This window comes from Citrus clementina, unplaced genomic scaffold (assembly GCF_000493195.1).
Source record: "Citrus clementina cultivar Clemenules unplaced genomic scaffold, Citrus_clementina_v1.0 scaffold_8, whole genome shotgun sequence".
Taxonomy (NCBI): Eukaryota; Viridiplantae; Streptophyta; class Magnoliopsida; order Sapindales; family Rutaceae; genus Citrus; species Citrus x clementina.
The window spans coordinates 22,975,505-22,989,087 of record NW_006262022.1 but is presented as its reverse complement, the minus strand read 5'-3'; the positions used below and the strand labels follow the sequence as shown (position 1 = coordinate 22,989,087).

Here is a 13,583-nt window from a genome sequence, read left to right as displayed (position 1 = left end):
GTCACACGGGAAGCAGTAAGGGAATTCAGAGATGCCAGCTTATTTTGCAGGAGTTTAAGTATAATCAAATGGAAAGAATATTTATAAAGACACATGATCGTTGTTTGCTCCAAGAAATACGATGATGATGACGATGATTCCAAAATACATCTTTTACTTTAAGCAATAAAAAACAGATATTTGAGATTCCAATTCCATTAAAAACAGTTTACATTTACATAAACAACAATGACATATCAGACAGTCCATGATTAATTAGTTGTTTAAGCATCTCTAAGCATAATACAACAACACAACGGCACACTCTCTCTGCAGGTACTTCAAAAACTAGCTTATTAATTAAAGAAATTAAGAAACCCTAGTTTTGTCGGTAACTGGTCATATCAACGACTGGTGAAGATGGCGATGAAGATGCTGATGTTGAAGATGGCCAAAACTGTGCCTTCTTAACACTAGACACACTTGCTAGCACCCCTGATGGGGTCACGTCTCCGATGATCGTCACCTTCTTTGTCGCCAAATCTATACTGAATGATGTCACTCCTATACATAAAATTATGCAAAATTAATTAAACCCAATCCTTGATTAAATTGTGAAATATGAATGCTTTACGTACAATAAAATATAGCCAGTCATTGTTCAAATATGCTTTGCTGAAAAGGATTCCAATGGAAGATCGTCAATTTTCCCCTAAAATTTTCAATATACTTTTACCAGTTAATCCTTTCCGTTATCGTTATATCTCATTAACATTAAAACTTTTGAGCCCTTTTCTTTTTTAATTACAAAAATTAAAAGGACAAACTCCTTACAAAATATTGTTTTCTTGTAAAACTCACCTTCCATTTTTGAGATATGTTTTCTCACTTTTCCTTCACAGCCCTTGCAGTGGATTGACACCCTCAAAACTACAACCTGCCAAAACAGACAGAAAGAAGGGGTGGGGGGAGAAGCAAGACCCTTAAACTCAAAAAGATATAAAAATAATAAATGAGAGAAATGAATTTGGAGGACAGAGAAATTACTAGGACATGAAACAAACCTTGTCACGCGACTTATTAGTAGAAAAGGACTTTAAAGAAGGAGAGTCATTTGATGAGGTTACAAGCTTAGGCTTGGCACTTTGAGAACGAGCCAATGCCGTGGCATGATGATCGGATTCTGACTTCCAATCAGTGAAGGGTTTGTCACTTAGAAGGTATCTAGAGGAACCATAAGAGCTATCTCCATTGAGATCAGTTATGTCGGCTGAGCTTTTTCGGCGTAAATGATCAGTTTGCTTAGCGGAAATTTTTCTACTACTCTTTTGATGATGATCATGATTACTAATACTGTAAGGCTTTGGGATAATGGGCAATTGTGATGAGCAAGGTGCATAAGGTTTACGGTTATGGCGATGGTGATGATGATGATCAATGGGTCTATGGCCATTGTGACGGACCATCGAACGGTGGTCTATGCTTGAGCAAATGGCTGTTGATGCTGGAGAAGCACATAAAAGATCCATCCGTTTCATATTGAATAGTTTATGAAAATATGAAGCTGCTTTTGGCTTAAGAAAAATTAACAAGGAGGAGTAGTAATGCTGAAAGATCTTGCTAATGAGGCCAACTAATCTGCATTTAAAGCAGCAAAAAGCTAGCTAGGAGGAGAGGACCCACTAGAAGTTTTTGAATAATTATACACCATGTATGATGTGTGATTAATCTGGATTGTGGACCTTCAAAGTTGTCATTAACTTTTATTTAACTTTATTTTTAAAAATTAATTGCGGGGTTAACAAGTTCATATAATTAATTAAACATTTCTGTGACACGAATGAATTAATAATACTACTACCACTGGGGCCAGGTTGGGAAAGTAGCTATTCGCTCATAATTAAGACATAATTATGTTAATAAGCGTTCATAAGTATATAAATTAGCTATATTTGTGGATTTTAGTGTAGTATTTCGCCTAATATCTATAGCTGTAGTATCTCGAAATCTATAATTTCCTAATCATGGACTCTCTTTCTATAGTATCATGCAAAATTGCAAATGAAGTTATATTAAATCAATGATTTACTACATACTTGCACTATTGAAATATAGGTTTATTTGTTTACATACTAAGTGAAGTCAACTACCCAAAGTAGTAGTAGGGTATATAAATTTAAGTTGTGCCGCAATAAAACTAATTTAAGTTAGTTTCAATAGATTCCTAAATTTATGTTAATCTCCATCAACGGTCTAATTTTTTTTTTTATAATTATCAACTTATTTTTACAATTAAAAATCTATTAAATTTCTAATATACCAATTTTATTATGGGGCAGCCTAAATTCTCGGCCTAGTTTAAAATACAACTAGTGGCTCAGAAATATCAAACCTTGCAAACCCAGAAGTGCCTCCAAGAACTGCTTTTTCTTATGAAAGTGCCTGCTCTCACTTCTCACTCCCTTAGGCTCTGATGCATATTATTCTGAAAGTGTATATAAGATGAGGTCTTGTAATTAAACTGTAAACGGTCATGAATGTACTATATTATGGTAATTAGAAAGTAGCCTATAATCTTTCCTTAATATAATAATAATTCCCTCTGATTTGAATACTCATGAGTATAATAAAGATGGGATCGGCGGAGCACAAGCATAATCGCAGATCATACATTTATACTCCTATATATTCCGGAAGTTACTCGGCTTATAGGCATATATTGGTTAACTAAGAGGCCCGCTATATACATTTATTTTCTTGTTTAATTTGATTGTCATCTTCCTCTAAACAATTTATGATAAGACATTGATAATTTCGTTAAAAAAACTTATATTTTTGGCTTTTTGAGTTAAAAGCATATATGACTACAAACTTTAATCTAACATCACAAATGAATTAGGTATGGAGAAAGTTGTTTTCTTGTTGAAAAATTGAACCAAAATTCCGGGATTTCGATTATATACAAGACAAAGAACAGTCAAGAGCTAGTAATGGTCTTGTCTGCTATATTTAATCCAATATAAAGACAACAATTTTCCGAAAATAATCGTGCATTATAAGACAAAATAAAGATGATCCAAGGCCGGTGCACATGTAAATAAACAGTAGTAAACTCAATTATTAGGTACCTTGGATTTTAATATTTTATTAGTTACAATATACGCAAATTATAGGTCATTTGCATGTTCTTTTAGGCATTGCATTAACAAAAATATTTTTTTTTTTGCACATATATCAAGCAAGTTCAAAACTCAAAATCTCTTTTTATCATTTGATAAAATATTTTATCAATTGAATCCGTTAACATAATATTTTTTCATACAAACAAGTTGGGTTCAAAACTCAAAATTTCTTTTATTGTTTGATAAATATTTTAGCAGTTCAATCTGTCAGCATCCATAAATATATTCTTTACTTCTAAAATTACCCTATATATATATATAGCGACCAGATCAGGTCCCTGTGGAATGGATATATCACAACTAAGCTGATACTACTGTTTCTTTGATTTGAAAGTAATATTCATGCATTATCCTATGAAGCTGGCAAGAAAAAAACTTAAATCTTCTTGTGATCTTGTCAAAAGAAGGATATGAGATTCAATCAACAAGATAGAGATAAAAAGACTATGAATTGAATATTGTTTTTAATTGATATGCGAAAAGTAGACAAGATTGCATAATGATGATTTTTGCCATTACTTACCTGCTAGCTCCAAATAATTAATCTCCTTTTTACTGGACTAATTTTTCTTTTTAACATTTCATATTAATAATGTCGACTTTATTGCAATGGATGATCTTCAAACAAATGGGTGTAATGATTATACCTAGAAAATGGTTGAGGTGTGATCCATCAGATGGGTCCTAACATTTTGAATGGGTGTTGAAATTTAAAGCCACAAAGTACAAATCATCATCGATTGCCCACTGATTAACATTTAACTTTTTAATATCAACTTGATCACATGAAACATGGATTAATTGTCTGTGTGTTCTAGGAAGCATAAGCACATCCACGATTGATTTAACTAACTAAACCCTTTAATTGCCGTTGATTGTTCGATGGAAAGGCCCCCCTTTCTGACACATTCGATCTATCAACCCCACAAGATTACAAATTCGTTGTTGTTTTTGTTTTTTAAGGTCAAATTCAACTGTTCAATGCTTCAATAGATTATGAATATTCTAATCATATTTCTTATGAAGAATTATCATTGTGCAGTCACATACTTCATATTTACATTTTAATGGTAGAGGTGTCGGTAAGAGAAAGGATGATTGATGTGAAACGTGTTAATTTTGTTGAGCTAGTAATCTTACCTTGTTTATCAGTATCATAAGCTTAAGCCTAGTATTCATGTAAGAATAAATATGACAGACATTTCTGCTAATTTATCCATTTACGTATAGTTATATACTTTTATTATATCCCATGTATGGTCTCTTTTTTCCTTTCATTTTTCCTGATGCTTCTTTATTATTATCCATGATCCCTTCTATTTTACGGCTTTATCCAATTCTCTGGTTCTTGTATATAATATGATAATATCTCTGATGGTCGGGTGGGTGAAGTCTGAATCAAGCCATTTGTTTTATAATCACGCGTTTAAAGATGTGGGGTTTTTCACTCATTCTAATTTCTCTTTTGCTCTTTTCTTTTGGTAACTTTTCCTTTGTTTATTTAGTTTCTAATTCTCTCTTCATCTTCTTTAAATATCTTTTTCAAGTCTCTACACGTTCCCCGGCGTCCTTGTTGCGATTTTGTCCCACAGTCACACAGCAAAAGAATTTAGTTACCTACTTTTCTTTTGATCTGTTTTCTACTTAATAATCTGATGAATAGTTTGCTAGATATATGCTTTCACCATACTGACCAGCCAGATTTTTATTTCTTTTTAACGATAATGTAGTTAAGATTTTTCGTGTTACTTTCTTTAGTGAGCTTTTCCAGGAAGGAAAATTCTTAATTAGATATTTAGACGTATTGCATATCTCACTAGATTTTTGTTATGTATATCTTTAACTAATTGTAAAAAGAAAAAATTAATATACACTTAATACTTGCCAGAGAAAATGTAATATGGGTAGTGCAATACATTGAGAGTTCCTATGAATCTAGGCATCAGTCTTCGAAAGGATTTCTCTGCGTTCAGCTAATTTACACGGGCTAGTAATTGATCATAAACTTTCAATATGTTTTGTAATTATTGAACTTGGAATTTATTTTTGAACCGTTTTCATTTAACAGCTATTTATATGTACTTGCCAACTACTAATTTCATTAACAAGTTAAAAGCTACAGTATGCCTCAGATTCTCCAATATATCCATGTTGTATAAAAGTAAAAAGAGAAATAAAAAAAGGCATGTCAATGTTGGATTTATCCGCAAGAGATATATGCATATGAAATCTTTGGGATTCTAGCTAGACAATGAATTTAGTACACTCTTGGATGATATAAGATGGCACTCAATTACAACCAAATGATACAAATTAAGGAGGAAGCATACATCGCGGAGACAAGCGGAGCCGAAAGGTTAATTTGCAGTAGTGGATTGAACCCTTTTGCTTTTCTTGCTATAGAGTAAAGAACATTCAATGTGTATGATTCCAATTTGCCATGTTTCTTTTCTTTTTGGTATAGTGAAAGTTGTACTGAACGATACGTCTGTTTGTCCTTCTGATACCAAAGAGTCACTACCAAGATCCTGTTATGGTGCTTTTTTTGCAAATGCAGACGCATTAAGAGTCGAAGACAGAAATAATAGATCATTTATTTTCCATCAAAACTAAGTACATAATTTGTCAATACAAGAAAGAAAACAACCATGACCATTGACAAATTATTAATTTATAAGATCAGTTAATGTTAAAGTTATGATATAAAGTTTATATTTTGATATTACATTAATGTTGTCCTCGTAAAATTCATCATATGTCAATGAAATGATAAAATAAGTAATCACTTAACACTAACAATTTTTTATAACATAATGTGATATATCACTTACATTGTTATTAGCACTCAAGTCCAATTTCAAATGATTAAAATTTGTCCAACTATCAAACTCTTATTAAAATCCATGTTTCTAATTTTCATATCAAGTCTATCTTCTATTCTAAAAGGCAACAGCTTGTAGAGAATTTTTAAGTGTATATGTCGTGGCTGATATATCAACAATTATCAAACACATAATAGTTATTTTCTATTCCAGCCAACCATAAGCGTATCACTATTCCTAATATGCATTTGGTTTTTCTTACTTTACCCACACAAAGGATTTGCTTACACTACATCAATGAAGGCTTGAACAAAAGTTACCAACCAAGCACATTTAACTAAAATAGCCCACCACACTATCAAGCCCCATACATATAGCCCATTGAACAAACTGGTAGAAGAGTTAGATCCAAGACTTGAACTATTGGCACCCCTCCAATGTCCTCATGAAATACTTTTTACACATCGCTTTTATTTAATTCCATGAAATCACTTTCTAATTATTTTTCTCAACAAACCCCAGTAAACCTCATTTCTCTTTTTATAAAACTCTACCACGGTCAACGTGAAATTTTTGTTTCATTTTAAATTTTTAATGATTGTGCTTTCGTACTATTCAACATTGTAAGTACAATACTTAAATTGATCAAATTCAGTTTTAGAGTGATTTCATTTCACACTTATTAGGTCTATATTTTATGCTTTAAATAAGAGTAAGATCTTTTTTTTCCTCTCACAAACAATTGTATGTTTTTGGAGTTTTTTTTTTTTTTACATTAGTCTCTGTCTTTTATTGAAAATGGTTCCTTTGAAGAATCCGTTTGATACTAGTTAATGAATAGTTTGTAATTGAAATTCTATATTTGGGTCATAAACAACAACCCTGATTGTTGACGATATTATTGAGGAAGATGGGTGGGTTTAATTAAATTTTATATAAAATAAATCAAATTAAGGTTAAAATCTAAAATTTATTAAGAAAGGGGTTTGATAAGAGTTCGAAAGGGTGCCAATAGCTCCACTCTAGATCAACAGGCTGGCCCAAAGTTGCCCCCCAATCAATCTGATCTGACTGGGCTAGTTCACAACAATAAGCAACCAAGACTTATTTATTGCACACGTGAGCAACACTCGTGTGCCTCAAACTAGGGTTTTGCAAAACTAACTTAAAAACCGCACACAACTGGGCTAGGGTTTCGATGACATAAGTCTTCTTCTTCTTCACACACTGACAGAAAGAGTCGAATAACCAGCAGCCATGGGTAAGAAATTAATTAAAAAAATTAACTGTATAACAGTATTGTATTGCATTTCAAATTTGTCATCTTTATCTAATTTTTTTCTTCCTTTTTTTTCCTCCTTGTAAACCGAATTAGCAAGAGTCAAGGTTCATGAACTGCGGACCAAATCCAAGACGGATTTATTGAGCCAGTTAAAAGATCTGAAGGCGGAGCTCGCTCTTCTGCGGGTCGCCAAAGTCACCGGTGGCGCGCCAAATAAGCTTTCCAAAATGTAATTCTTTTTAATCTCTTCGTATGCTATACATATATTTAAATGTATAAAATTTTGTTATTTTATTAAAGCAAATGGGGTTTTTCTTAATGGGTTTGGGATATGTGATGCATTTGCAGTAAAGTGGTGAGGCTATCGATTGCCCAAGTGTTGACTGTGATATCGCAGAAGCAGAAGGCGGCTTTGAGAGAAGCATACAAGAACAAGAAGTTTTTGCCACTTGATCTTCGTCCCAAGAAGACCAGAGCTATCCGAAGGCGCCTCACCAAGCATCAGGTACTTACTATTTGGTTCTTTGCAATGATTTCCTGTTCTGGGATTTTGTTATATTTTAGTTATGTTTAATATTTGGGCATTTTGTTCTGGATTGTATTATGGTTTTGTGTGATGCATGACTTGGGATTCCCTGTTTGATATTTACAATGTCGTTGAAAATGTGAGTGAAAAGAATTTCTTGTATTAACAGTTTATGTTTGTAGCAGTTTAGTTTGTTCTTGCTTTCTGCTTATATATTTGATAAGATGGCAACTTTTTAAGCATTGTATTGAAAATTTTACTACTGATTTTGCTGCATGGCTTCGAGAATTGAGATTTGGTTGTCTATTATTTTTTTTAGTTGAGTTTTTAAATATTGAAATGTAAGAACATATGCTGTATCAATTATTTCTGAACCAAATTTAAGATCTATGTCAAAAAGTTAACATTGAAATCTGTATCTGTCATATTTAAATGGTTAAGTCCTTGGGCTGAAGTGCTGGAAGGCAGGATTGGTTGAAGAACATAAGTTCAAATCTCAATGGGGGAAGAAACAGGGGACGCAATGTGGATGTTGGGAAGAAGAGGCAGAATTGTTAATGTTATCTATGATGAACAGCTTGTTTTTGCCTTGGTTTATTATTTTGTTTGAACTTGTTAGTGTTCTACATTTTTGGACTCAATGGACTATGTTAATGCTGCCTACTTTCATTATATGTTATTTGATATAATGTGAAGAATTCGGTTTTAAGGGAATAGAACACATTGAACAATTGGCATTGACGTGTTCTCTTTTGATGGTTATTGTTCTGCTTACTTTTTTATGCATATTTCTTGTTGTTCTCTTAACTTATGATTAATTCCCCTTTTTCGTTTTGTTTTGTATAGGCATCTTTGAAGACTGAACGTGAGAAGAAGAGGGAAATGTACTTTCCAATGAGGAAATACGCCATTAAGGTGTGAGATCAAATTGAATTGGGAAGGAGACAATGATTTTAAACTTGTCAAATGCTATCAAAGATTTTTTTGTTCTGTTGAATTTTAAGTTTAGTTTTTCTTATCTTCCATTTGTGTTACTAGTATGGATTTTGGACTTCGATGAGAGTATTCAGGTTTTAATTCTATATACTTGAAGGTTTGGTCTCATTTCATCAAAGCATGGTTCAAGCGGTTTTCTGTTCCATCCTTGCTCAGCATGTCATGAAACCACATCTTGTTACCTTCTGCATAAAGACATAAAGAAATGTCGTTAACATTTGTGTGCTACCTGCTGACGCCAAAATGCGATTAATAATCATGCTAAGTTGCTAACCAATTGATATTTCAGCTTGTCAATTGATTGGGCGGATTACTTACTCTGCACTTAGTATTCAAAGCAAGCAACTCAATGAATTGCTTTGGAAGCTCATTAGAGGCCTCATATGGGGCAACGATATGGAATGATCCATAAATTAGTTTTGCGTACGACGTACATGCGTTTGCTGTGTGTTCAACCTGGATTCATAATGTAACTTAACATGGTCCTTCATTTGGTGTCTATATTTGATCAAATTATATAGGTTGCTTTACGTGAGAAATTTTCAGCTCTTGTTGCTGGTAACCGACGAAACTTGCTCCAACAATCATATTTAATAGTTGTTGCCTATCATCTTTCGATTGTATCACCCGGAAAACACTGAGAGTGAGATTTCAGTGTGGTGAGCCATTCACTTCCCTTGTGTTTTGTTGAATGAAATCGCAATTCTTAAGAGGAGTTAAGCACATCAAATTGCTTTCGTTCTATTTCTGAATCCATGGCCCGAAACCAAGCAGCAAGAATTTAATCACACTTGTAAAAAATGCAAACTGAATCAGACTTGAGGGTGAGGAGTGCAGTACCCACTTTTTCAGTAGGTCATTATCATTTTCGTATGTGTATCCCCCCGATGCCCCAATAGCATGCGTAAGCGTAAACGAAAAAGGCATCGACCACAGTGGGAGTCGAACCCACGACCTTTTGATCCGAAGTCAAACGCGCTAATCCACTGCGCTATGCGGTCACTTTGCTGTTGTTGTTTCACAGAACTGGTGATGGTATTGCTTTCTCATCCAATGATCTATAAAGGCCATAATTTCAAGGTCATCGCATGTAGCTTCTTAATTAAGACCACAATTTGAATGGCAGGCAGACACGGATGATTAAAAATGTGAGAGACCAAAAATCTACCGCGGTGAGTTTGTTGTTTATGCACACAAGACTAATTTGATTTAGAACCCACAGAACTGGAAAATCTCGGCCACCATTTTTTTTTGGAAAAACATACGTCAATTGCACGGCACTTTTGTTTAAAATTTCAAGTACTTGTGCTTCTGACAATGTCGGTCGCCCACCACAAAGGCCACAACAAACTCACTTTTTGAAGTCATATTAAGATTAAAGTAACGTCCTTGATTATGGAAGCTGGTATATATGACCAGTTGGCCATGAACAAAAAGCACCGGACCGATTCTTCCAAATACTGAGTGACCAGGGCAGTATTGATGCATGGTTTTGGAAAAACTTCGCTTGTTTTTTCTCAAATGATACGATGATTTTAACTGTGACGCAAAACTTTTAATCATTTTTAACGAGGAATGACCACTTGCCTCCTGTTTTTTTGAAAGCTTGTGATGATTCAACAACATAATATTGGAAATGACAGTTGTCGATTAACAAATTTTTGTATTGATTCTTGACGACACATGAGAATGAGATCGAACTTGACTCTTATGCCCACTAATTAGTGACACGAAGATAGTAGTTGTATCGCATGCAGCACAGAAGATGAAAGCAAAAAACGAAATTCATTTTTATAACTGTACATTCGTATGATTGAACTAACTAACTGTTACGTACTCAATATTATTATACCCACCACCAATCTTGTCCGATACTCTAATAATTACAAGACCAAATTGACTTTGTTAATGTTATTTTGTAACCTTAATTTATACCCAATAATATTTTATATAAAGCGCGTGAAAGGAAAATTGAATGTATTCTTTGATTAAATCTTCTCTAGAAGAGGTCTAAGTAGCGGTCTCATTAATTCAAAGAAAACCAGTGGTTGAGTGGCAGTAATTTAAGGCAGCTCATCAACTGTATTTGACATAATTTGCAAGTACGCCATAATTGGGTTCGTGGATCGAGTTCTCGTACTTGTATAGTTGTATAAATGTGATGAATTTACCTTTTCAAACTTTTTCTCTAGAAAGATAAAAGATTTTCATAACGACTGCATTGACAAAAGAAAAGGGACGAAAAAGAAGAAGATGGATTTATTATTTATGAAGGATACTTTCATTAAAAGAAAGAAAGAAAGAAAGAAAGAATCCTATGCTGAGTGTCATTCATCAATGCCGGTCCAAAAGTTGTGTTCACATAAAAGAAAAATAGGTCATGATTGAGTAACAATAATGAAAATTATACATTCCTTATTTCTTCAGCATCTTGTAACTTATGGGCATATATTATAGAAGCAAACTCTGTACACTTGAGTCTAAAAATAACATGTAAAATATGGAAGCAAAATGTTAAACTTTAACTAGTTAAAGGGGATAAATCATTAAAGAAGAAATTTATTGTTTTTTTTTTTAATTTTTTTTTTTTGTGGGTGCCAACTGGTTGTGCTGCTTCTCTTGCTTGAATGTAAGAATTTTGGATTTTGAACTTGCCGTTTATTTGTGTTTACGGCAAGTTCAAAACAAATAAAAGAAGAAATTTACTTTTTTGCTGACCTTGTCGTTTTACCCTTGTAGTTGTTTGATTTTAAGGATATAAATATCTTTAATTTTAATTAATTAAAAAATTAAATGAAAAATTATTAGAAAAAGTAAGGGAATTGTGAATTTTTTAATTGTCAAATGCCCATATGTACGTGGTGTTTCGCCCAATGTTGGCCCGTCCTTTGATTAATTAGTTAATCAAATAAATCCAACCGTAAACGACAAGCAAAACTTTCCAATTCATCAATGAGACAGCACATAGCGTATCAATACTTAATTTGATTCAATAATATAGCAAATCTCATTGTAATCGCAATATCTTAGCATTCAAATACGTATGTGAGAATATATTCGATTAAGATCATATAAATATATGATGGATTTCATTTAATTGAAGTTGAATGCATGTGGCTTAATGGTCACATATTTTGTGGCTTTAAACTTAATTATACTAATTATAAATTAGTCAATTTGTACATGTGTGTCGATCAAATGAAGAAGAAGAAGATGATAATAATAATAATAATAATAATTTCGGCATGTTTGAGAAGTGGAATGAGTCACTGGATTAAAAGACTAATAGTTCTCGTAGGCATTGATAAAAGAATAAAATAAAGTGAGGTAGTTGCCGCGTTGAGGTATTTAATTAGTTGGATATATTCTGAGAGTAATATTTGGAGTGTGCATAACATAACTACATCGGCCGATCGCTGCCAAGAGATAATAAACTTCATATTTAATTACCCGAATTCCGAATGATATTTCCATATCAATTTCCAAAACTAAGTCAGCTATGTGCTTTCTGTAGAAACTACTGAGTAGCCACATGTGATATGAGACAAATTAACGTCATGGATTATGGAAGTTCAATGGCCATGAAGAAAAAGTGCCAGATTCCTCAAAGATTGAGTGACTGGGGCAAGTTCATGCATGAAAAGAATCACTTGCTTTTTCTTCACAAGGTTGATAACTATAGATGGTCAAAGAAACTTTAATCATTCTTCAATATCAGCCTGGTGCTTCCTTTATATTTGATTGCGACATTAAGATATGTAATCTTACCCAATTCGATTTTGATAGGGTAACTTGGGTAACAACAGAACAAATATATATATATAAAAGGCGAATAGAGAATTCTGTTAATGAATTTTATTATTATTCCGAATAGAGAACTTGTCCAATACATATAAAAGACGATTCTAGCGAGCTACCTGCTGCTTCAGCCACTAAGAGGCACCATGACAATCATTATATAAATTTAAAAAAAAGGAAAAAATAATTTTTTTTAAAAAAAAGGAAGCAAAAACGAATTCATTTGTGTAAATTGTATTACAGCTAGCTAATAACATAACAAAAATTATGTCCACCAATATTGACGTATCCTCTAGTAATTACAAGACCGATGATACCGACCTTGTTAATTAATATTATTTTTATATTATAATCATTTTCTACCCAATATAAATTTAATAAAGCTTGTGAAAGAAAAGTTATTTTTTTCTTCTCTAATTAAAGCTCCTCTACAAGTGGTCCAATGATCTTATTAAATAAAAAAATTGGAAAAAAAAACAATACTATTACTTAAAAAAAAATTGGGTTAAAAATTTTGACGAAATATATGAAGAGACTAAATTAAACAACTTGCAATAAGGTAAAAGGCAGTTTAGTCTTTTCATACGTTGGGTCAAAATTTTGTAACCCAAAAATCTGTGGCAATAAATTAAGGGAGCTCATAAAACTATATTTGACCACAATTGGTTAGTACACGGTTAGTTAATGGATCCACATTTCTCGTCCTTTCATAAATGTGATAAATGGTCTTTTTATTTTTCATTTCTACAAATAAGGGGGAATAAAAGAGTGTACATATTGATTTTATATATCTCGTATGAAAATGAATACCGAGTATATTGACCAAAGCAATGGAAGAAAAGGGGGGGGGGGGGGAGAGAGAGAGAGAGAAAGAGATAGGTTCATTTATTTTTTAAAAATGATTCATTAAAAAAAATTGAATTTATACTGTCATGCATTAATGGTAATACCAAAAGTTATGTTCACACTCAGGCAAAAAGGTATATAAACTAAGAGTG

General features: G+C 32.8%; 2 protein-coding genes and 1 non-coding gene across 3 annotated transcripts; 1 reads left to right on the top strand and 2 right to left on the bottom strand.

The window, feature by feature from the left end:
• Positions 1–255: 255 nt before the first annotated feature.
• LOC18034262 (protein SODIUM POTASSIUM ROOT DEFECTIVE 2) lies at positions 256–1,531 on the bottom strand. Its single transcript, XM_006424674.2, has 3 exons — positions 1,044–1,531; positions 841–916; positions 256–543 (listed from the first exon to the last, which is right to left on the bottom strand). The coding sequence occupies exons 1-3, from the start codon at positions 1,515–1,517 to the stop codon at positions 359–361; spliced, it is 735 nt and encodes a 244-aa protein (XP_006424737.2). The 5' UTR covers positions 1,518–1,531; the 3' UTR covers positions 256–358.
• A 5,607-nt stretch (positions 1,532–7,138) lies between these two features.
• LOC18033728 (60S ribosomal protein L35) lies at positions 7,139–8,930 on the top strand. Its single transcript, XM_006424672.2, has 4 exons — positions 7,139–7,244; positions 7,359–7,494; positions 7,614–7,770; positions 8,638–8,930. The coding sequence occupies exons 1-4, from the start codon at positions 7,241–7,243 to the stop codon at positions 8,710–8,712; spliced, it is 372 nt and encodes a 123-aa protein (XP_006424735.1). The 5' UTR covers positions 7,139–7,240; the 3' UTR covers positions 8,713–8,930.
• A 784-nt stretch (positions 8,931–9,714) lies between these two features.
• Positions 9,715–9,788, bottom strand: TRNAR-UCG. Its single transcript has one exon. It is a non-coding gene; the product is annotated as a tRNA-Arg (tRNA).
• Between the last annotated feature and the right edge of the window lie 3,795 nt (positions 9,789–13,583).